General features: G+C 43.7%; 1 protein-coding gene across 1 annotated transcript; it reads right to left on the reverse strand.

The window, feature by feature from the left end:
* Positions 1 to 8,284: 8,284 nt before the first annotated feature.
* LOC129639795 (melanoma-associated antigen B4-like) lies at positions 8,285 to 9,331 on the reverse strand. Its single transcript, XM_055565033.1, has one exon. It carries the CDS (start codon positions 9,215 to 9,217, stop codon positions 8,378 to 8,380), a length of 840 nt encoding a protein of 279 aa, XP_055421008.1. The 5' UTR covers positions 9,218 to 9,331; the 3' UTR covers positions 8,285 to 8,377.
* Positions 9,332 to 25,099: the final 15,768 nt, after the last annotated feature.

Consider the following 25,099-nt stretch of genomic DNA (forward strand, 5'->3'; position numbering starts at 1 on the left):
CCCCTACTTGTCTGGCAGTCCTATAGTCAAATCCCACTGCCCTTCAAGGTCAGATGACCAGGGAATTCCAAGTCCCTTTGTCAGAACCGCAGGCTGGGTTGCTTGATGTGAGGTGCAGAGCTTTCACAATGGTGGGAGAACTTCTTTGGTATTTTTGTTCTCCAGTTACGTACTCAGTGGGTATGGGATTTGAATTCATTGTGATTGTACCCCTCCTATTATCTTGTTGCGACTTCCACTTTTTCTTTGAACGTGGGGTATCATTTTTGGTGTGTTCCAGCGTCCTCCTGTTGATAGTTGTTCAACAGCCAGTTGCAGTTATGGTGCAGGAGGAGATGAACAGATATCCTCCTACTCCGCCATCTTGAAACAGAAGCCTCTGAAATACAGTTTGGAGTAATGAGAGGACAGGAGAACTGGAGGACACTAGGTCTGCCTCAGGCTGGGAGGAGTGGAACAGTGTGGCCTCTCGACAGATGCAGACCAAATGTCTATTTCCAGCTCTGTCACAAGTTGTGAACTTGAGAATATTACCAAATTCATAATCTGCAAAGTGAGTCTTCTAAACCCTATTTTGTAGAACTATTGTAATATATGTGATATTTATAAAGCTCTTGCAAATAATGGATTTCAAAGAATGACATTTATTCCTCTGATAATGACCACAGAGCATATTTTGTGAATTTTTTTTTTTAGTTGCATGAGATATCAGAAATATGTGGCACTTTCAGAATGAACACAGTTCTGCTTCGTAAAACTAAATAAAATTTCCCCATTTGTATATATGCCATTTGAATGTAGAGGAATCTCCCCTGCCTGGATGCTACTCAGAACTTCTAGAATTTGTGTCAAGGACAAAGATCTTCCCTTCCAGTTGCCTTTTCATCCATACCACCACCCCCTGTTTTCATTAATTTCACCAGCACCAAAAGTGTAGCATTCATTTGAAGTTCCCCAAATTATGCTTAAAATAGGTGGTAGACCATTTCTGTAACATAGTGGCCTCTGACCCCAGTGTGGAGACTGCTGTTACAGTGGGTATTAGCTATCTCAGTTCAAGGAAATACCACCCTTCTTTCTGGCAAACACCCTGGAGGCAGTGGGGTTAAATCCCCAGTTTGTGCACTGTGTTTCCCTATACTGGGGCAGGAGCACAGAACCCATTTTATTCCTGTCTCAGGTGGAGATTCTCTCTGTTTTACCCACAGTCTCAAAGTAAAAATCAAGGGTAATCTTCCATTTCGTTCTTCAGGTTCTCAACTTAAACCCCCCATTTCAGGGTCACCCCCCGCCCTCAATTCACTCAGCCTCATTTAGCCTAGCAACCCATCTAACTTCAAATTACCTCCTCAAGGGAACTGCAGTGTTCCAAAGTGCCCACATTCGTCGCCTCAAAGCATTTACTTTTGAATGCTCTAATCTGTAACCTTCTCTCCTTCCCATCCCTTGTTTCAACTTGTCACATGTTCAGGTCTCAAAGGGTACCTCACCATCTGCTTGATATGGCGGCAACTTATAGACACTTAACTTCTATGGACAGTGACTCAGGCTTCTTTTTAGTACCATCCCCAGTTCTGCCATGGAGGATTCCAAGGAGTAGATACTCAATTAGTGGTTGGAAATACGAGTGACAATGATAAAGTTTTTTATTACTAATTAATTTCTCACACAATGTTGAATAAACTCAGGAAATACTTTTACTAAAAAGGAGTATTAAAAGAATTTAACAAAACCAAAAACTTACCAACTTTACTTTTTTTTTTCTTTTTTACTTGACCTAAGTTATTTTACCACAGAGTGTCTTCAAATTTGCATGAAAATCCCTCTTCCATTGCTGTGTTTTTTTGTTCTAGATCACACAGCAATCAAAAGTTTCTAAATTTGCATTATAAAATATAAAAACTTTAACTGGAACCTGATAAACAGTAATAAATATGTGATCCATATCTTGACCAGGGGAACGCTGATTTCCTGTTTTTGTCCTAGCAAAGAGAAAGAATTCGTTAGAGAAACAGAGCAGTTTTAAGTAGCAGTTTTATGAAGCAGAGCAAAATTACAGTCCTGAGAAAGCTGTAATGAAAGCAGGCTGTCTGGAAACCAGAAGCGGTCCTGCCATGTGGTAGGGTCATATGTGTCCTGTGTCATTTGACTGACAAGTTGATGGACAGCTTTAGGTTATATAACTTTTCTCCTAATGTGCAGGCAGTTACCCATAAGTACCCAAGCAAAATCCATGGAGTGGGAGGGAAAACAGAAACCACAGTGCTATTTTTTTATAAACATGGCATCATGAACCCTGGGTTACATTAGTCACCGTTTAGGTCTTGGTGCACCTGTGACACCCCATGCTGGCACTTTGTCTTGCTTGGTCCTGACCTGGCTGGAAACCTAGTGGTGGTCATTGGCCAGAACAGGGAGCCTCTCTGGGTGTGCTCTGACCACCAGTGTTCAGGTCGGGAAGAGGAAGACAAAGCATCCCTGGATGCTAACCTGGCTCAAGTATTATACTCCCAATTAGATTCTGAGCAGGGAACAGCCATCGTTCCCATGGGAAATGGTTGGGAGTTTGTCATGTGATAGCTGTCTCCCAGCTGAGTGCAGAATCTGTATATAGTTGTCCTTTCTGCCTGAGAGAGTGTCTGAGCAAGGATGATATAAATGTCCTTCTGGGTTAACTCAAAAGTCATAGATATCTAAACTTGTCTAGATATTTTTGGGGGTCATCTGAGAATTTTCCCTAATCTTGTTTTATCCAACTGAAATCCTGCATGGAGAGGGGAACTCGGATTCTTATGGAAGTCTGGTGGGCCCTATGACTTCCTGAGGTGGATAGAGTTTAAGGAATTCTGGAGCCCCAGGTTAGAGGGCAAAGCATTGGTGATGGGGAGTGGGAGCAGTGGTGTTCAATGCTGAGTATAGTGAAGAAGAGGTCTACGGTCCAAGAGGCTCCTTCTTTTGCCCAGAAAGAGATCCTGTGAACAGGGCTCAGTGGCGGGCTGATGGTTAGTATCATCGGGAGAAGGGGAAGGGCTTTTGTAGACAAATTAAGCATTGCAAAGCCAGCAGAGTCTACCTGGCAAGTCTTTCAAAGTTCAGAGTTTTTCCTAAAGGCAAGGAAGACTTGGACAAAAGAGACCTTGCTAGAATCCTAAGGGCAAGTCTTCAGCAATGGACAGTTACCCATCTGAAAAGGACATGATGAATGCTCATAAGGGGCTTCGGGTGTCACTGAATTCCCTTATGGACTATTCATGGCTGTGGCATCCCTCACCTGTGATCTTGCTGGGCAGAATGTGGTTCAGTTCTTGCCCCAGGGGCCATTGTGGCTTCCCTGAGTATTGTTTTTTAAGAAATTATTTATGCCAAATATCAAAATGAATCCGCCACAGGCATACATGTGTTCCAATATTGTAAAGTTTAAAAATAAAATAAAAATTTTAAAAATTGGTAAAAAAATTTAAAAAAAGAAATTATTTATGTATTTAATTTTGGTTGTGCTGGCTCTTCATTGCTGCATGTGTGTTCTCTAGTTTTGAGGAGCAGGAGCTACCCTTCATTGGGGAGCACTGGCTTCTCATTGTGGTGGCTTCTCTTACTGTGGAGCACAGGCTCTAGGATGCATGGGCTTCACTAGTTGCAACAAGAAATGGTAAAGTGGAAGAAGTGTTAAGAGATTGCTGTTGTTATTCAGTCTCTAAGTCATGTCTGACTCATTGTGGCCCCATGGATTGTAGCCCTCCAGGATCCCTGTCCATGGGATTTTCTGGGCAGGAGTACTGGAGTGGGTTGTCATTCCCTTCTCCAGGGGAACTTCCCAATCCAGGGATCGAACCTCGGTCTCCTGCCATTTCAGGTAGATTCTTTACCATCTGAGGCACCAGGACAGCCATATTTTGGAAGGTAGCCAGAAAATTTTTAGCTGAATATCTTTTCTTTTCTTTCTTTGTCCATTTTCACCCTATCCTGTAGACACCCTCGGCTTGAATTTTATAAACACAAAGTGGAGGCTTTCATGGCATACAGTGTCTAGATTTGGACACCCAAAGGCAAAGATATTGGGAGTCTAGGTGCAGAGAAATGCAGAAGAATGTGACTTTCATTCTAGTCCTATAAGCCAGTTTAACAGGTCATAGTATAAAATTTTCAAAGGGGTGGCATGGAGACCTCCTCTAGCTGAAACCTATCACATCAGGTTTTGACTCAAATCCACATGGCCAGGACTCTGACCCCCAAAAATCCAGTTTGGGACTTGAACCATGGTCTTTTAATTAGAATCACTCACCTGGTAGCTGGACTTAGGGCAGCTCAGGTTGTTTGTGTCTCAGCACAGAAGGAATTCAGCAAGAGGCAAATTGTTAGGCAAGAAATAGATTAATTTATATAGGATGCTTGTAAGAGATGCAAGCAGGCAGGTGATAGAGCTCTGCTTGGAGGATAAAGTGGAATACATTCTATAGTCAATGGAAAGTGGAGGACTAGGAAAGACTGCCTTCTTTGAGTAGAGGTCAGGCTTACATCACTCCCTCCCAATTCATTTGCAGCAGGAGACTGTCTGACTTTATGAGGTCAAACTTGGATTACTGTAGAACTTCTGCAAATGGATAGAAGGGTCGTGACATTCCTCTTTTACCTAAAGGCCTGGGGAACTCTCATGTATTATTTATGGCTTTATATTTAAACATAAATTTAAACAAACCTGCCTTTTTCCACTGCATTCTGATACCTTTCTTGAACAATGTTAACTTACAATGGTCTACCAATGGTTCCTAGGTTTCTCTACCTCTATTCCCCTCCTAGACTTCTAGATCTACCAGTCTGTTTGTCTGTTGTTAAGCCCTCATTCATGTCTGACTCTTTGCAACCCCATGAACTGCAACACTCCAGGCTCTCTGTCCATGGGATTCTCCAGGCAGGAATACTGGAATGGGTAGCCACTTCCTCCTCCAGGAGATGTTCCAGAACAGGGATCAAAACTTCATCTCCTGCATTGCAGGTGGATTCTTTTCCACAGGGTCACCTGGGACAGCAACCTGTATGCTATGCTATTCTATCCCTGTCGTATGGAGGCATGCTCCCCCAGCCCAGAGCTGTCGTTTCTCATGGTGGGAGCCTTCTAAATGAAGGTCTCCACCTTGGACTCTTGTCTGGAATTTAGTGAGCAATTTTCTTCCCAACAGGTGGAAGGGGAAGTCATACATGTGCAGAAACATTAAAGGAAAACATTTCTAGCAAGGACTTGAGGGGAGGGGCACACCACTTGGATTCGGGCCTTCCTTCAATTCCCTTTATCATGGAAGATTGGAAGGACAAAGGCCCAGGGAAATCAGTCTGCACAGAGTAGCTGACCCACATATGAAAAAACTGTCTTCCCTGCCACATCAAGGGTTACCTGAAGCTCCTCTGGGGAAATTACCAGGTGTCCTCTGGGAACTGCTGGGAGGTCTTGAAGCTCCTGTCTCTTTACCTGAGGACATGTGCTCAGAGTAAGGCCCACAACTCTCTGAGACTCAATATAAGAAAGCAGAGGTTGCCTAACGTACCACATTTACCTGTGGTGTCTCAGGACAGAAAGCTGTGACTGGAAATTGAGGCCTTCTGATGGCTGGCTGTACCTGTCCTCAGTCAGGCTCCAAGGAAGACCTGTATTTCCTCCCTCTCTTCACTATTACTGTCCTCTCTCCAGGTCCTCACACTGACTTCCCATCTCCTAACGAGACCTGTCCCCTCATGCTACAGCCTTAAATTTCCTGAGACCACCTCGGAGGATGTGAGGGCTGCCAACTTGTGGTCACTCATGGCTGACCCTAGGGGAGGGATTCTATAAAAGTGGTATAGTGTGAGTGGTTCCTTTAGTCCTCATGGTCTTCTACTTGACTCTTGGCATGACCTGGAATTCCTCCTGAGGTTGACCCCTGAGCCCCAGCGCCTCACCTCGTGTGGGGTGCATCATGCCCACATTCCCAAATTTGCCAGTGCGAGGTGTAGAGGGGCAGGGCTGTGTTATAGGTGCAGTCCCTTTATCCTCATGTGGAGTCACTAGTTTCCACTCTTTACTGAAGTCAGGCTTCTACCAGTGAATGAGGGCTCTCACCTCCCTGAGACCACTCCAGCGGAAAAAGCTCTTCAGCCAGAAAGCTTTCTCCAGGGTCTCATAGGGCTGACATCAGGGGTAGGCCTCCAGAGTCTCCCCTGTTCTGGGCTGAGTGGTCCTCTTGCCCCCCGTTCAGGGACCTCATCCTCACTCCTGACCAGACCCAGACTGCAGCCTCCACTCACCTGAGGCTGTGCTCCTCAGAACAAAGGCGTTACTTTCTTTGAACTTCTGGATTGGAAGACAGGATGAACCAGATGTGTGCAAAGCTACTGGGGCCTTCTGAGGAGGAGAACATTCTAGGGCTCCACTCTCTTCTGCAGTCAGTTGTCCCCTAGTCTTAGATCAGGTTTCTTACCTTGACTTCTGGTAGCATATGTGAATCCACCCTCTCTACTGGCTGAATCAGCTGGCCTGTGGCCAAAGCTTTCGCCTTCTTGAGACAACAGAAGGGGAGGTGAGAGAGCTACTCCCTGGCCAGCCTTCCCTGTTCCTCCGTGCCATCCCCCTTGCTATGGGGGGGTCCACTCATCATCACCTAGTGTCCTCACTGTAAATCCTATGAAAGCCTCTTAGGATCTTCTACTTGGGCAGAATTGGAGCTGCTGCCCCAAGACCAAAGCACTCAACTCCCTGAGAACCCCTCCACCCTTGCCCTGCAGGAAAAGAAGGCACACCTCAGACAGACTGCTCTCCCCATTACCACACAAGGCACGAAGCAGGATATAGTTTGTGGGACCTCTAGTGTTCTAAAATCTTCAGAGGCTGAGACGCTTCCATCCATTGACCTGAGGACACACCGCTTAAGCTAAGGCTTTTTGTCCCCGAGAATCAGGAAGAATAAATGAGGGCATATTGATCTTTTCAGGGTATCTAACATTGCATGTGTTCATGACCACATTGTCCCTGAGTAGTTTTGTCTTCTTTCATACCATTCATTTATCAGCATTTTTTAAACTTTATTCGAAAACAGTTCCTTGGGACAGGGCCCCGTGTATCCAACCAGACACATTTTTTGGAGTGTTTAGGGGAAAAATGAATGAAAAGACATGATGTCTGGTTTAGGCTGAGAGAAGTGGCACATTGTGGGCTCTGCACTAATCCAGATCAGGGGACTAGTCCTAGGAAGGTCACTTCATCAGTTTGTGAACTTGAGAAATTTGCAAGTTATCCATCCATAAATGGAGTCTGCTAAATCTGATCCTGCATGAATGCTGGAATGCATGTTCTACATATAAAGCAGTGGCATACTGATTAAGTATTGGTTTGTAATAAGTGGAAGTTATGCTTACTATGAACCCCTCAAATACCACTGTCCCATCTGAGTTTATTTTTAATCCAGGAGAGAGCAGAGAGTATGCAGTGAATTAAGACAAAAGAAACAAATATTCTTAAATGAGCTAAATAATTCAAAGTATTCTTTATTTTTACTAAAAGAAAGTTTCAAAGAAATAAGGTAAACCACAACTTAAAGACTTTTTACTCTATTCTCCATTTTCTTTTTGATTCTGAATAGTTTCTGTGGTCTTCCTTCAGATTAGCATGAAAATCACTCTTGCAGTGCTATGTTATCTACTTTCAGATCATAAAGACAACATAGATGGCTCCTTAATTTCTTTAACATCTACCAAAACTGAACCTTTAAAACAGCAATGAATATAACAGCACTATCATTACCAAATTAATACTGTGAAGAAAAACAACCTCTTAGAAGTAAAAATATTTGAAAGAAACAAAACAAAACAAATAATATGTAGAAGTTACTCGTGTGAAACAGAAAGAGAAATGTGTTTGAAAGAAATGTGATGTAACCCCCACTACCATGCACTCTTTAGAAGCTTGACTACGCCTCAAGAAAAATTCTCCTCTAATGTCATGTTATCTTGTTTGCATTGTGAACAATATATTCAGTATTTTCAGTGTGTTTTATAAATACCCAAACTTTTAAAACATTAAAACAGCTGGAAACTATGATTTATATGATTCATACATTTGAATTCTGAAGCACAATAAACCTTATCAAAAGTAAGAACATTTGAAAATGCTAAACACCTCCTTCACCTCTTTACCTTTCTAATTTAAATCATCGTTCATTAGGTATTTCTCATATGAATACAAGAAAACAGATATATATTTTGTTAAAACAAACTAGACCTAAACTCGCTTATCATTTAAAACTGCAAGAAGATATGGGTTTTGTTCCCTCCACCCCTACTACTTTGCACTATTTAGCGGCTTGACTGCTCTCTTCCAAGACAAAGGGAACAAAGTGCCCTGCCACCCTCCCTAGATGTGGGAGGAGCTGCAGAACTTGGCCCTGGAAGGGGCACTGGCCTCAGCCATGGTGGGAGCCCTGGCCACACCTCTCCGCCCTGCTGTCTCCGCCTGATCTCTCAGAGCCTCGTCATATAGGTCTGGGAAGGAACTAGGGACCCTACCGTGGAACTTGGCTAGAACCTCCAGTACCTTCATCTTACTGGTCTCAGCACAAGCTCTCGGGCCCCACAGCAACTGGTAGCGTGGAGGATCACTATTGGGCACCCGGCGGTAGTTCAGGTACTCCTTCTGCACCAGATCTTTGGTGATGAGCCTTCTGGGCTCCCCAAAGATCCAGTGCCTCCTCCCAGCATAGATCCCCAACATACTGAGGAATTCCCAGACCTCCTCCTCGGTGGCGTGGTTACCATTCATGAAGATGACCCCCAGGAGCACCATGAGGAGACCGGACTTGGGCAGCCCCCCATCATCACTCGGACAATCGTTTGCCCCGAGGTTGAGCTTGCTGATGAGGGTGTAGATATTCCTGCTAAGGTCGACTTCCTTCATCTCCAGGCCAAAGACCAGCTCCATGTGCTCACGGACTGTACTGAGGATCTCAGGGAAGTGCTGCCTGTACTTCCTGCTGACGATTTTCATCAGGGCGCTCTGCGTGATGGGCTCCTTCTTGGTGTACTTCTCCAGCAGGAACTCCATGAGTATCCTGGCCTTCCTGGCCAGAGGATCTCTGCGTGTGCTCTGAGTGGCAGAGGCTTCCTGGGAGGCACCCGCACTTTCCTCCTCGGGGCCCTGGGCACCTTCATCAGATCCTGCACATGAAGGCCCTGCATCAGGAGAGCTAGGGACCATGGCTCCCTGAAGCCGCTGGTGATCGCCAGCAGGAGGGGAGCTTGGGAGAGAACCCTGAGGGGCAGAAGATGGGGAGGAGGGGCACTCCTCCTTTGGGGCTTCAGCAGCACTGGCCTGGGCCTCCTGAGTGTCCCCCCAGACCTGGTGGCGTTTCCCGCGGGCATGGGACTTGCTCTTGTGCCTCCGAGGCATGGTGACAGCAGACAAGGGACCACAGGTGGGAGTGCGGGCAGGAAAGCAGGCAGGAAGGCACCTGGAGGAGAGACAAGGACATGCTGTGAGAACCTTCAGCAAGGAGAGTCCTCCCTGGCTTGAATGGAAGCCCCTCTGAGGGGTCCTCGAGGCCAGTGCTCTAGGACCGACAGGGCTCCTGTTCTCCTGGTCAGCCTGTCCCCTGAGACCACTGAGTAGCAAGGGAGAGTGAGCCCTGGGGCACAGCAGACAGTCCTGCCTGGGCGTTAAAAGGGGGACCATTGGGGGCTGGCAGGTGAGGCAGGTCCTCTCAGCTGACATTCCGAGTCAGGATGTAAATCCGTGCGAGACACCCCCATATCCAACGCCCCCTCTCCCACACCCAGCCTGTTCCCTCTCCTGTCTGAAATGGACACTGTCAGCTTCCCAGTCACCCCAGACGAGAGGAGGGCATACTCAGACCCCCACTGAAGGGTCCCAGGACTTTCCCTTCTGGTGTTTCACGGCTGCCCCTTCAAAACCAAGCTTGAAGCTCCCCTCTCAGACCGCCGCCCCCCTTCCCAATGTTTGGCCGGGAGGAAGCGCTGACCAGAAGGGAGGATCCCGAGTTGCCCGTTTGTCGGGGAGGATGGTCCTCATCCTGACTCTTCCCGAACCCTGACATCCTCCCTCTACTAACCAGCTGCCATCCTCTCAGAACAAGTTGCCTCTTCTCCGAGTCTCCCACGTCCGAGGTCGCCATGAGCGAGCCCCTCAGCCTTTAGAGCTGCCCGGCGGCTGCCCGGATGATCCACAGCCAAATTGCGGTGAGTCGGGGGTTACACATGGCTGCCGTTCTGGTGTATGGAGACCCTCAGTCCCCCTGAGGGTCCCTCCTTCACTCCACAGGGCTCGTGGCTCTCCCTCTGCTGAGCAGAGCTGGGGTCCAGCAGAGCCTGACCGAAGCATTCTTTCCCGAGACCCCCTAGGGGTTAGTGGATGGTCTTGGGGCCTAAGAGCTAGCCTGGATCCTCTGGTCTGAGCGCAGGGGTAGGGTGGCAGGAGGCTGTGCAGCCCCCTCTTTGCAGAGGGAAAAGGGATTCGGGGTACAGAGACGTGTCCCTGCACTCGTAACTCACGTCACCTCCAATCTCGACACCCGATGACACTTGGGACTGCTCCCTCTGGCCACCGTCAATGGCAGTTCTCAGAGATAGCGGCACTGTGAAGCATGGCGTCGCTCCTCCAGCGTTCTTAGAAGGACGTCACTTCCTGTCATGCGCATCTGGGCTCCAGGAGGACAGCAGGGACGGGACCTGGACAGGCGGGGTTCCAAGGGAGCTTCTCACAGGATTGATAGGTGGACTTTCCCTTGACTCTTAAGGGGTCCTGGGACGTCCCTGTCCTGAACTGACAGCTGGCTCACTCCATGCCTCTCACTTGTGTCAGCACCCCCAGTGGGAAGAATTGGGGAGCCCAAGCCTAACAGCCTTCCTGGCGCCCATGAGACCAACAGCGAGGGCTCTCTTGGGCTCCCTCTTCTGTAGTAAGCGATGCTCTGTCGTTCTCCATGCCTTCCCTTAACCCCTGTAGATGCTGGGCTACGTCCCATCTGCTGACCTGAGGCCAAGGCCTCATATCGAAGATGTGAACCCCCGAGTCTCCTGGTATGAAGTGCACATATGTCTCATCTCGCCATTTCTACCCGAGGCTTCCTGGAAATGGCTGCTACAGGTAAGATGAGCTGAGAGGGAAGGATTGGAGACTGTCTTCTGTGGTGTGGAACCCCTCACATCTCACTCAGAAACTTCATTCACACTGACTGCTGACAGGGCCTGGAAATCCTTCCCTGTCTGGTATAACCTGTCCCCAACCATGCTCATACAATTCCAGAAGAGCAAGTGAAGGGCCTCCTTAGCCTGACAGTTCTCACTGTGGGCTGTCAGTCGACTGCAGGGTCATTGCTCAAAAGTTCTGAGATGAAGTTCTGTCGTTTTGTACAATTACTGTGATACTAACTTTTCTCTTTTAGTCTCTGGGTGATAGTCTATTAAGGTGATCATTTAAAAGGGCCAGTTCTCACCCACTAGCATTCCCTGGTGGTGCAGACAGTAAAGAATCCGCCTGCGGTGTGGGAGACCTGGGTTCAATCCGTGGGTTTGGAAGACCCCCTGGAGGAGGGCATGGCAACCCACTCTAGTATTCTTTCCTGGAGTTTGCCCTTGGACAGAGGAGCCTGGTGGGCTACAGTCCGTGGGGTTGCAAAGAGTCAGACACAACTGAGTGACTAAGCACACACACAACAAACTTTGTGCTGCTTATTTCATGATCTGGGCCATACTGCCACATCCAAGCCAAACTTTGGTGCCCCATGGTCCTGGCATGGGGCCTCGGAGATGCTGCCTCAGATTCCTTCAGTGAAGCAGTGGAGATTCATGATCTCAGTGCAGAGCGGAAGAATGCAGGGCTCAAGTTTAAAGCCTTTTGCAGCTGATCCTGTTGTCTGCTTCCCTTGCAGCCTGCACATCTGTGCCAGTCTCTTAAGTACTCCCCCACCTGGGCACACATAGGGTCAAGTTCAGTGGAGACTTACTGTCCATCAGGGATTATTTAATTTTATATTTTCACTTTTGTTAATAGTTTTCTTCATTCCTTCCTTAAGATTTCCGTGGTTATTTCTGGGTACAAAAAGCAGCAGACCCTGTTTCATTGTGGTCTCAGCTACTCTGATTGTGGTACTAAATCTGTAAAGGAGTTACATAAAATTGACAGTCTTACAATATCTGTTCCTCATGAGTATACATAACATACTATTCTGTTTGAGCCTTCTTTTTCCTAAGACTCTCAGGAAATTCTTCTCGTTGCCTCCATGAAGACTGTATACATTTTTCTAAAGTTTCTTTGTAGGTAAATTTTTTTCTATGGTTGCTTCTGTTTATGGTGTATTTTCTGTTACTGGGTGTAAGTAATTCTTGATACTTCCAGACCAACTAGATGATTTTGCTGCTGTGATATTTTTTTTATTCCAGATTTTTGAAGTCTCTTACATGTTTGAATATTTCCTGTCCTGTTTTCTAAGATTTTTAATTTGAGAATCAAATTGTTACTGTGATCTTTTGCTTTTCATTACTTCTGACTTTTATTCATTTGGCATTGTTGTATATAACTCTAGTGGCTCCAGACTTTTTTTCTAGTTTTTAAATTCATAGATTTTCAAACAATTATTTTTAATTAGAAGACAAGTAAATGGTGTGTCAGGTTCTCTTGTATGAAGCAGCTATATACATATATCTCCTCCCTCATGAACCTCCCTCCCACCCCCGACCTCACCCCTTTAGGTCGTCACAGAGCTGATTCCTTGTGTCACCCAGCAACTTCCCCCTCATGCCTGTTGTCCACATGGTAGTGAATATTTGTCCACGCCACTCTCTCAATTCGTCTCACTGTCTGCTTCCCCCGATGTGTCCACATGCCCGTTCTCTACGTCTGTGTCTCCATTCTTGCCCTGCAAATAGATTTATAACTACCCTTTTGTGACCATTCTTTCTCATTCTCTTATTAGTATATTTTGCAGATAGAAGTTTTTAATATTAACAAGGTTCAGCTTATTATTTTCTTTCATGGACTGTGCTTTTGGTGTTGTGATAAAATCTCATTACCAAACCCATGTTTTGCCCCCGTGTTATCTTCTAGATTTTCTTGCCTATTGCATATGGCATGTAGAATCCTAATCCCTGCCCAGCGATCAAACCTCTTCCCCCAGCAGTGGAAGTGTTGATTCTTAAACACTGGACTGCCAGGGCTGTCCCTGCAATTTTTTTGAAATTGTGTGTTTTTGATTTAGGTCTGTGATTCCCTTTGAGTTAATTATTTTGAAAGGTTTAGAGTTTGTATGTAGATTCATTATTCTTAGATATGGATGTCTAGTTATCCCAAGGCTGTAAGTTTAAAAGACTGTCCTTTTCCATTGAATCACCTTTGTGCCTTTGTTAAAGGTCGGTTGAGTGTTTGGGATGTCTGTTTCTAGATTTTCTGTTCTGTGCCATTGATCTGTCTATTATTCTGTTAATAGCATACAGTCTTGAGTATTGTAGCTTTAAAGTAAGTTTTGAAATCCAGTAATATCAATTCTCTGACTTTGACCTTTAATATTGACTTCAGCGGGTATTATGGATCATTTCATTTTTGACATAAAATTTAAATTGTTGGCTGCTATCTACAAGCTATCTTGCTGGAATTTTAAACAGAATTGCATTAAGTATCTAGGTTAAGTTGGCAATAAGTGACATCTCAACAATATAGCATCTCCCTATCTATGAACATGGCGTGTCTATTTATATAGATCTTCTTTAATTTTTTTCAGTGCAGATTATGAGTTTTACTCATGTAAATCTTATACATATTTTTTAAGAATGATTTCTAATATATTTTGGTGCTAATGTAAATGGTGTTAGGTTTTTAATTGCAAGTTCCATCTCTTTATTGGAAAAAAATTGACTATTATGCATTAACCTTATTAATATATTAATTATATAGTAGTTATATATTGATAATATATTAGCCCTATTAACATACACTCCTGGCTTATTAATGCCAGGTGTTTTCTTGTTGTTGATGATTATAATTCCATTTTTCCCTTCCAAATATCTGTATCTTTTGCTTCCTTCCCTTATCTCATTGCATTGGCTAGAACTTTCAGTACAGTGTTGAATAGGCATGGTGAGAAGGGATATCCTCGCCTTGTTCCTCACCTTAGTGTGACAGCATCTGTCTTCTCACTATAGAATATGATGTTTTACCTGTATTTCTTTTTAGATGTTGCATATGAAGCTGAGGAAATGCCTGTCTGTATCTAGTTTGCTGAGAATTTTTATGATGAATGAGTGTTGGGTTTTATCAGATGATTTTTTTCCCTTCATCTGTTGATCTCATCTTGTGATTATCTTCCTTAGACTATTGTTATTATGGTGTATGATTGCTGATTTTCAAATGTTGCACATCTGAAATGCATCCTACTTAGATGTAGTATGTAATTCCTTCTATGGATTGTTAGGTTTCTTTTCTTATATTTGGTTGGGGATTTTGCTTCTGTGTTCATGAGAGGTATTTGTGCTCAATTTTTTTTTCTCTGAATTTCTTCATCTGATTTTGATATTCGAGTGTAATACTCACCTCCCAGAAAAGGAATTAGGAGGTGGTCCTTTTGCTTCTATTTTCTGGGAGAGATTGTAGAGAATTGTTATCATTTCTTCCTTAAATTTTTGTTAGAATTCATCAGTGGAAACATCTGGGTCTGTTACTGTCTGTATTGGAAGCTTATTAGTTATAGATTAAATTTCTTTAATAGATACAGACCTATTCAGAGCATCTATTTTGATTTGTGACAGTGATGCTAAGTTATACCTTCAAGCAGTTTCTCAATGGAACCTTTCCTTTTTGTAGGCACAGAGTTGTTTATAATGTTCACTCATTATCCTTTTAATGTCCATGGAATCAGTAGTAATGGCCCCTCCTTCATTTCTACTATTAGTAATTTAATTTGTCTTTTCTCTCTTTGTTCTTCTTTAGCCTGGGGAGAATTTTATCGTCTTTTTATTTTGTATCTTGAAAGAAACTTCTTTGGGTTTTGTTTTTTTCTGCATTGCCTTCCTTTTTTCAGTGTCATTGGTTTCCGCTTTGATTTATTCTTCCTCTGCTTTTTCTTTTCTTTCACAAGTTTACTAGTATAGAAGCTTAAGTTATTAATTGTAGGCTTTTTTGTTATAGGCATTCAATGCTGTGTATACCTCTTTACTGATTTTGCTGTATCACACACCTTCTGATTACATGTAATTTTGTTTTCATTTCTAAAACTATTTTAAAATTTCTCATTAGATTTTTTCTTTGGCCCATGTGTTATTTAGATGTTTATTGTTTAGTCTGCAGATAATCTTTAATTTTCCTGCTGTCTTTTTGTTATCAATTTCTAGTTTATTTCCGTCACACTTTTCTTGTAATCGTGAGGGTTTTTTGTTTTTGTTTTTTTTTTTTTTGGTCTTTGTTTTAAATAGACACTCGAAGTAAAGGAAGATGAGGGGCTTATGTCAGATGTTGGCTGGAGCAGATTCCTTTGGTAGCCTTGAAATTTTCTAGACAGGAACTCAGGGGTAGCTGAGTTGTCCTAGAACGTGGCCTTAGGTTGCTGCTAGAAACCATGCTAGAGGTCAGTCAAGGTTCCTAATGTAGATGTTTGGACAGAGTTGTTCATGCCAATAGTTTTTGCAGTTCTCTGTTCCTAGGCTCAGCTTGCAGTTACAGGACACATTGCCCTTTTTATAGGTAAAGTCTGCTTGAGACCCCCAGAAAGGAGGGGATCACCCACAGTGTAAGGTCGGGGTGTGGTGAGTTATGCCAAAAATCTAGAGAAGGATGCAGAGTCCCCCAGTTTTGGCCCCTGATGCAGTTCTGGTCCCGGAACCACACTGGGATTAAGAACATTGTAGGGAGGGAATTGGGCTCAAGGACTTACAGAGAAGAAACTCACCCAATCAAGTCCCTGATTATTTGTCCAGTCTTAATTTGAACATCATGCAGTCTTCTCGGTGAAACTTCTCACCTCAAAATGGGTAGAGCCATAGAGAAAATGACAAATACTGAGAGGAGAAAAGTCTTGGCCTCAGTGGGCGCCTTCACCATTGCAAATTCTGTGTCTTCCAGGCCTAAGACAGTGTGAGCTGCCACCCAAGTGTTCTTTGGGTATGCACAGCCTGGGCGTCCTCCTTGCAGCTCTTAATTGAGGGGAGCCATGACACAGTGAGCTGACCCAGATCTTGCCCTGTGGGTCATGGAAAAAGAACAAAGCAGAGAGTGACAGCAAGCAAATTTTCATGGGAGAGATAGAGCAAAAGTCAGGGGTCTCCAGCCAGCAGTCTGGGCAAGACAACTGGAGTTCACCATGGCAACAATCCTAGTTATGGTACCAAATATGTCATGGTGAAAAGAGATTTCCTCAGTGCTTGCTCTTGCAAAGAAACGGAAGGACTCTGGACTAGTGCACATCAGGGGACTTGTCTGATGAAGGTCACTTTATCAGTCTTGTGAACTTGAGACAATTGCAAGTTATCCATCTATAAATGGAGTCTGCTAAATCCTATCCTGCATGAATGCTGGAATGCATGTACTACATATAAAGCAGAGTCATACTGATTAAGAAACACTGGTCTTTAATTTAATGGAAGTTATGATTATTATGAACATCCAAAATACCCCCTTCCTATCTGAGGTTATTTTTATCCAGTAGATAGCAGAGACTATGCAGTGCACTGGGACAAAAGAAATAAATACTCTTAAATGAGCCAAATTAAGGTGAAGTATATTTTATTTTTACCAAAAAAAATGGTTAGAGGAAATAAGGCAAACTACAAATTAACAGCTTTTTCCTTTATATTTGCTTAATTGCTTTTTGGTTTCTCAATATTTTCTGTGGTCCTGTTTCACATTACCATGAAAATCTCTCTTTCAGCGACATATTACCTACTTCCAGATCATAAAGACAATACAGATGGTTCATGAATGTCTTTTCTGTTCAGTTCAGTTCAGTCGCTCAGTCGTGTCCGACTCTTTGCGACTCCATGAATCGCAGCACGCCAGGCCTCCCTTTCCATCACAAACTCCCGGAGTTCACCCAGACTCACGTCCATCGAGTCAGTGATGCCATCCAGCCATCTCATCCTCTGTCGTCCTCTTCTCTTCCTGCCCCCAATCCCTCCCAGCATCAGAATCTTTTCCAATGAGCTAATTCTTTGCATGAGGTGGCCAAAGTACTGGAGTTTCAGCTTTGGCATCATTCCTTCCAAAGAAATCCCAGGGCTGATCTCCTTCAGAATGGACTGGTTGGATCTCCTTGCAGTCCAAGGGACTCTCAAGAGTCTTCTCCAACACCACAGTTGAAAAGCATCAATTCTTCGGTGCTCTGCTTTCCTCACAGTCCAACTCTCACATCCATGCATGACCACTGGAAAAACCATAGCCTTGACTAGATGGACCTTTGTTGGCAAAGTAATGTCTCTGCTTTTCAATATGGTATCTAGGTTGGTCATAACTTTTCTTCCAAGGAGTAAGCGTCTTTTAATTCATGGCCACAGTCACCATCTGCAGTGATTTTGGAGCCCAGAAAAATAAAGTCTGACACTGTTTCCCCATCTATTTCCCATGAAGTGATGGGACCAGATGCCATGATCTTCGTTTTCTGAATGTTGAGTTTTAAGCCAACTGTTTCAGTCTCCTCTTTCACCTTCAGCAAGAGGCTTTTTAGTTCCTCTTCACTTTCTGCCATCAGGGTGGTGTCATCTGCATATCTGAGGTTATTGATATTTCTCCCGGCAATCTTGATTCCAGCTTGTGATTCTTCCAGCCCAGCATTTCTCATGATGTACTCTGCATATAAGTTAATAAGTAAATAAGCAGGGTGACAATATACAGCCTTGACGTACTCCTTTTCCTATTTGGAAACAGTCTGTTGTTCCATGTCCAGTTCTAACTGTTGCTTCCTGACCTGCATACAAATTTCTCAAGAGGCATGTCAGGTTTCTTTAACATCTACCAAAACTGGAACTTTAAAATCCTAAAACAGCAATAAATAAAACTGGAATATCATAACCAAATCAATATTCTGAAGAAAAGGAATGTGGTAGAAGTGAAAATATTCGATAAAAATGCAATAAATAATATGCAGAAGTTACTAGTTTACATCAGGAAGAAAATAGAGATCTAAACTTGGTTTGCTCGACCTGTACTAACCTGCACTATCTAGGAGCTTGACTACTCTTTGAAAAAACTCTGTTCCAGTGTCATCTTACCTTGTTTAGATGGTGAACAACATATTCAATACGCTCAATGTGTTTTACGTATACCCAACCTGTGGCTTTCAAAACTTTACAACAGCAAACAATGTGATTGATATGATTAATACATTTGTATTCTGAAGCAAAATAAACCTTATGAAAAGTAATTAACATTTGAAAATACTAAACTCCTCCCTCATCTCCTTAATCTAATTTAATCAACTTTCACTAGATATTTCTCTTATGCATAAAGGAAAAATGATATATATTTTTAAAAAATGAGTTGCATTTAAACTCCCTTACTACATAAAACAGTAAAGAACATACATGTTTTGTTCCCTCCACCCTACTACTCTCTACTGCTTAGGATCTTGACAGCTCTTTTCCAACACAAAAGGGAAGAAAGTGTCGGGGCCCCCCTCCCTAGATGTGGCAGGAGCTGCAGGACTTGGCCCTGGAAGGGGCACTGGCTTCAGCCATTGTTGGTGCCCTGGCCGCGCCTCTCAGCCCTGCTCTCTCCGCCTGATCTCTCAGAGCCTTGTCATAGAGGTCTGGGAAGGAAGTCGGGACGGTATCGTGGATCTTCGCCAGCACCTCCAACACCTTCATCTTACTGGTTTCAAACAAGCTCTTGGGCCCCACAGGAACTCGTAGTGGGAGGATTGCCAATGGGCACCTGTCAGTACTTCAGGTACTTCTTCTGCACCAGATCTTTGGTGATGAGCTTTCTGGGCTCCCCAAAGATCCATTGCCTCCTCCCAGTATAGACCCCCAACACACTGAGGAATTCCCAGACCTCTTCCCCGGGGGCGGGGTTACCCTTCATGAAGATAATGCCCAGGTTATGTCCCAAGAACCCACGTGCGTAGCCGATGGACATTGGACCTAAGAGCCAGGTCCGAGCCTCCCAGCGAAGAGCAGGTGCGGGGTTGCCGGGGGGCTGGGAAGTCCCCTCTTTTCGGGTGGAAAAGGTGTTGGGAGTGCCAGGGCATATCTTTGTAACTATCCAGTGCACTTGTAACTCATGTCAACTCTGACTTGGACCCCTGATGAGACCTCGGACTCCTCCCTTTGGTCACAGCTACAGCAGCTCTCAAAGATAGCAGCCTTCTCGGAGATGGTATGGCACCCCAGCATGAATAGGGGGCCGTCACTTCCTATCATGTGCATCTGGGCTCCAGGAGGACAACAGGGGCGGGGCCTGGATGGGCGGGGTTCTGGGGGATTTTCCGGCAAGAGGGGGAATGTGGTCCCTTCTTCGACACATAGTGGGTCCTGGGATGTCCCTGCTGATATCAGTCAACTGGCCTCACTCCTTGCCTCTCACTTCTCTTAGTAAACCAAGCAGGAAGAATTTGGGAGCCCGAGCCTGACAGCCTTCCTGGAGCTGCTGAGACAGACAGTGAGGGCACTCTGGGGCTCCTTGTGTGCTGAGTGATCCTCTCTGTCCTCTATCCCTGTCTTCCCCCTGACCGTAATGCTATGTTATGTCCCGTCTGCAGACCTGAGGGTAAGGCCTCACCTGGAAGATGTCAAATCCCCAGACGCCTGGTGAGAAGTGTACCCGCATCTCATCTGGACGCTTCTGCCTAAGGCTTCCTGAAAATGGCTGCTGCAGGTAAGATAAGCGAGAGGGAAGGATGGGCGAATACCTTCTGTGGTGTGGAACCCCTCACACTCACTCAGGATCTTCATATTGACTGCAGGCAGAGCCTGGAAACCCTTCCCTTTCTGGTATAAAACCACCCCTATCCCCAACCATGCCCCACACAATCCCAGCAGAGAAAGTGAAGGGGCTCCTTAGACTGACGGTTCTCACTGTGGGCTCTTAGTCGACTGCAGGGGCATTGCTCGAAAGTCCTGAGATGAATTTCTGTCCTTTTGTACAATTACTGTGATACAAGCTTTTCTCTTTTAGTCCATGTGTGACGGTCTCGTAAGCTCATCATTTACAAGGGCCAGTTGTCATCCACTATCAAAGTTTGTGCTGGTTATTGTATGATCTCTGGGCCATACTGCCATGTCCATCCCAAACCTTGGTGCCCCATGATCCTGTCGTGGGGCTCTGAGATGCTGCCTCAGGTTCCTTCAGTGAAGCAGTAGAGGTTCGTGGTCCCACGGCCCAGTGGAAGAATCAACTGCTGCAGTTTAAAGCCTTTTCCAGCCGATCCTGTTGTCTGTTTCCTTTGGGGCCTGCACACCTGTGTCAGCCTCAGAGTACTCCCCCACCTGGGCACTCACAGGGTCAAGTTCAATGGAGACTTATTGTTCCTCAGGGATTATTTAGCTTTGTGTTCTTGCTTTTGTTAGTAGTTGTCTTTATTCCCTGTGTAAGTTTTCCATGGTTTGTTCTGCGTACAGGAAACAGCCACCCACACGTGACTGTGGTCTCAGCTACTCTGGATGTTGTACTAAATCTGTAAAGGATTTAAGGAAAATGGACAGTCTTAAAATTTGTCCTCCTGAAAACACATAACATACAATTCTGTTTGAGACTTCTTTTTCCTAAGGCGCTCAGGAAATTCTTCTAGTTGCCTTTGTATAGACTGAATACATTTTTCTAAGGTTTCTTTGTAACTACATTTTTCATATCGTTGCTTTCATTTATGGTGTGTTTTCTATTACATGGTTTGAGTATTGTCAATTCTTCCAGACCAGTCTCTTGATTTTGCTGTGTTGATCATTTTATGCCAGATTTCTGAAGTTAGTTTTCTGTGTCAGTGTTTTCTGTGCCTGTTTCCTAAGAATTTTAATTCGAGGATCAAATGCTTACTGTGATATTTTGTTTTTCATTATTGCACTTTTATTCATTTTGCATTGGTGCATGTAACTCTGTACTGGCTATGTGTTCTTATCCAAATTTTTTCCTAGTTTTTAAATTAGTAGACTTTTAAAAAGTTGTTTTAATTGACAGATCCTTGCTTTATAATGTTGTGTTGTTTCTGCTATACAACAGGATGAATCAGCACTACATATACATATTCCTCCTGCCTGATGAGACTTCCTCCCACCCCCTCATCTCAGCCCTCCAGGCTGTCACACAGCAGCAGGCTGAGCTCCCTGTACTATATAGCAGTTTCCCGCCAGCTATCTTTTGTACACATAGGACTCGATATTTGTCCTTGCCACACTCTCAATTTGTCCTACACATGCCTTCCCTTGCTGTATCCACAGGTGCATTCTCCACATCTGTGTCACTATTCCTGCTCTTCAAATAGGTTCGTGAGTACCTTTACTACTTTCCATGTATATGCATAATGTACGTTACTTTTCTGTTTCTAACTTACTTCTCTCTGTAAACAGGCTCTAGGTGCATCCACCTCACTACAAGTGACTTAAATTAGTTCCTTTCTTTGGCTAATATTCCACTGTATGTGGCTACCACAACTTCATTATCCAGTCATCGGTCAGTTGAAGTCTGCTTTGCTTCCACATCCTGTCTATTGTAAGCAGTGCTGCAATGAACACTGGATACAGGTGTCTTTTCAATGATTCATTTCTCAGTGTATATGCCCAGGTTTTCTATTGCTGGGTCATATGGTAGTTTTAATTCTAGTTTTAAAGGAATCTCCCCAGTGTTCTCCATATTGGCTATATCAATTTCCATTCCCCACCTTTTCTCTAAACTCTCCCCAGCATTTACTGCTTGTACAGTTTTTGATGATGGCCATTCTGACCTGTATGAGGTGACATCTCATTGTAATTTTGATGTGCATTTCTCTCATGATGAGTGATGTAGCTCCTCTTTTCACGTGGTTATGAGTTTGTTGCCCCTCTGTATTTCTTTTTTAAAAGAACAGATTTAGGATTGGAGAAAATTCAGCAGATAGAATAGAGAGGTCCCATACAGCCACTCTCTTCCTCCACTTGGTATCTTCTATTATTAACATCTTGTTTTGGTTCAATGGATACAAGTTCTTTTTTTACAGTTGATCAACTAATGTCAATATGTTATTATTAACTATTGTCCATTGTTTACAATACATTTTACTTTTTGTGTTTTACAGTTCTTTATTGTTTGAAAGATGCATGATAGGATCAACTCAGCCAACACGGTGTCGTGCTGAGGAGTGTGAACGCCCTATGGATCTCCCATGCTCCATCTGTTCATCCCTCAAAACCTCACTTGGAACCCCTGACAACTACTCAACGTTTTACTCTTTCTGAAGATTTGCATTTTCCAGACTGTAACACTGATGCACTCATACAGTATGTAGGCTTTTTATACTGGCTACTTCTGCTAATCAATATCGTTTGAATTTTCTGTATAACTTGTTATGGTTTGAAATGTTTTCTTCCAGGACTGAATAGCATTCCATGTAGCTTACCATAGTTTGTTCACCCACTCGTGTACTGAAGGTCATCTTTGGTGATTTCAGTTTTTGGCAGCTATGACTTATTCTGCTATTAAAATTTGGTTGAAGGTTTTTGGATGGGCTTAAGGTTTTGGCTCTTTTGAGAAACTACCTTAACGTTCGTTTGTTAGATCATATGTTAAGACTATATTTAGCTTAAAAGAATTTGCCAGACAGTTTCCAAAGTATCAGTATCACTGCCTTCCCTTTAGCAATGAATTCATTTTCAGGTAGTTTGCCTGTTTCCTCTTCATTGATTTGGACTTCTGTGTTTCTGGTTTGTTCCTTCATTTGTGTCGTATTTCTTTTCCTTATTCATTATTATTATTATGATTATTATTTTAATTATCATGTTTGAGGTCTCCTTTTCCCAGGCTTCAAGGTTCGTTCTTCCTTTTTGATTCTGCCCTCTAAGGTTTGTCCAGTGGTTTGTGTAAGCTTCTTATAGGGTGAGATTTGTGCTGAGTTTTATGTTTGTTTGTTTGTTTGCTTTTTCCTCTGATGGGCAAGGCTGAGTAAGGTGGCCATTCTGTCTGCAGATGATCGGGTTTGTATTTTTGTGTTCTTTGTGGTTTAGATGAGGCGTCCTGCACAGGGTGCTATCAGTGGTTTGGTGATGCCGGGTCTTGTATTCCTGTGGTTTCCTTTGTGTCAGTTCTCACTATTTGATATCCTAGGGTTAGTTCTCTGGTAGTCTAGGATCTTGGAGCCAGTGGACCCACTGTAAAGGCTCAGGGCTTGACCTTGACTTTTGTGTGCATCTATACATTCTTTTTTGCTGGTCATGTACTCCTGTCCACTCTCAGCTGGTATTCTGCATGCACTTCTGTGTCTGAAAGTGTATTCCTGATGTATCCCTGGAGAGAGATGTATTCCACATCCACCAACTCCTCTTGCCATCTTGTTCCTCCTGGGCAAGATTCGTGAGAGTCCCTTGGACTGCAAGGAGATCTAACCAGTCAATTCTAAAGCATATCACACCTGAATATTCATTGGAAGGACTGATGCTGAGGCTGAAGCTCCAGTATTTTGGTGACCTGATGTGAAGAACTGACTCATTGGAAAAGACACTGATGCTGGGAAAGATTGAAGGCAGGAAGAGCAGGGGACAACAGAGGATGAAATGGTTGGCATCACCTACTCAATGGACATGAGTTTGAGCAAGCTCTGGGAATAGGTGATGCACAGGGAAGCCTGGCGTGCTGCAGTTCATGGGGTTGCAAAGAGTCAGACATGACCGAGAGACTGAACAGAACAGATGAGTCATCAAAATATTCTTGTCATTCCTATATTTTTTGGATGAGATGAAGCCTTCCCTTGCTGCAAGGCTGATTCCCTTACGGTAGCCAAGAAAGTGTGAGAAAATGTGTTCTCTGTTTGGTTTATCAAGTGTGATCCAGGCACACATTTCCCTGGGCAAATTATACGAGCGTTAACCAAAACCTTGCAGGCTTCTTGAAATTATCATTGTCCCTATGAGCCACCAACTTCAGGGAGGATTGACAGAAACAATACAAAAACTGGACCTTGGCAATATAAGAATTAGGAACATGGGGCTTAATGAATTACAAATATGATGATAATTTTCCTGATTTTTTTTGAAAGATTACTCTCTTTTAAAAATCTTTCATTTTCTAGATATAAGGACATTTCTTAACACAGCAATTTGATAAATGGTACCTTTGTCATTAGAATTGAAACATTAATTTTTCTCTCCCTACTGTATCACTCCAGAAATTAGAAACTCTCAGTGTTCTTATTTTCTTAGGAAATTTGTTATTTTTCCTAGTTCAGTGAGAATCTGTTCTTATAGCGGGACACAAGTGGAAACAGTGATTACACTACCGAGACTTTGACTGGACTGTCATATTTGACAGACACAGGTAGCCTTGGATATGACCAGATAACTTGAGGAAACCAAGGTTAACCATAGAGAGCCATAAAAACCCATTCGAAAAACAGCCTGGGACCTTGCTGACAGAATTCCCATCAGCCTTACCAGGTGAGTAAGGAAGATCACTTCTGGCAGGCACAGGAACTTTAGGATGTTTTGGGGACTTCAGGAAGAGAGGACTTCATCCAGATCTCTAGGTTTGACAACAAGTCTTTGCTATGGCTTCTTAGCCTCAAGAGGCTATGAAAATTTCGTTCTGGAGACTCCTTATGAACCGTTCCAGCAAAGCTGATTTGAAAGCGCCTATTTGCAAATTGTTATTCTTACTGTACTTAGATAAATAATCAGGTCAAGTTTATTGAATTTAGATTTCCTTTGCAAAAAATTAGGTTGTAGCTTTCCTGTCTTCAGTAGAAATGAGGGAGATGCTAGACAGAAAAAAAAAATGGTTCAATAGAAATTGTACTACACTTGTGTGGGTATTAGGTTCTAGTTCTAGTGGTATTACGTTTCCTTGAAGTTTTATTATTTGCCTGCAAACTGGGTTGGATCTTGAATTTTTCTAGTGTCCACCCATATCTAGCTGCAACTTTCCTACTAAAATTCCCAATTCTCCCATCCTTTTGATGTGTCTGAGGGA

The sequence above is a fragment of the Bubalus kerabau genome, chromosome X (genome assembly GCF_029407905.1).
Source record: "Bubalus kerabau isolate K-KA32 ecotype Philippines breed swamp buffalo chromosome X, PCC_UOA_SB_1v2, whole genome shotgun sequence".
NCBI classification, from domain to species: domain Eukaryota; kingdom Metazoa; phylum Chordata; class Mammalia; order Artiodactyla; family Bovidae; genus Bubalus; species Bubalus kerabau.

Excerpts from the sequence above, each read along its gene's own strand:
- LOC129639795 (XM_055565033.1), bottom strand. The coding sequence starts at position 9,217 with ATGGTCCCTAGCTCTCCTGATGCAGGGCCTTCATGTGCAGGATCTGAT.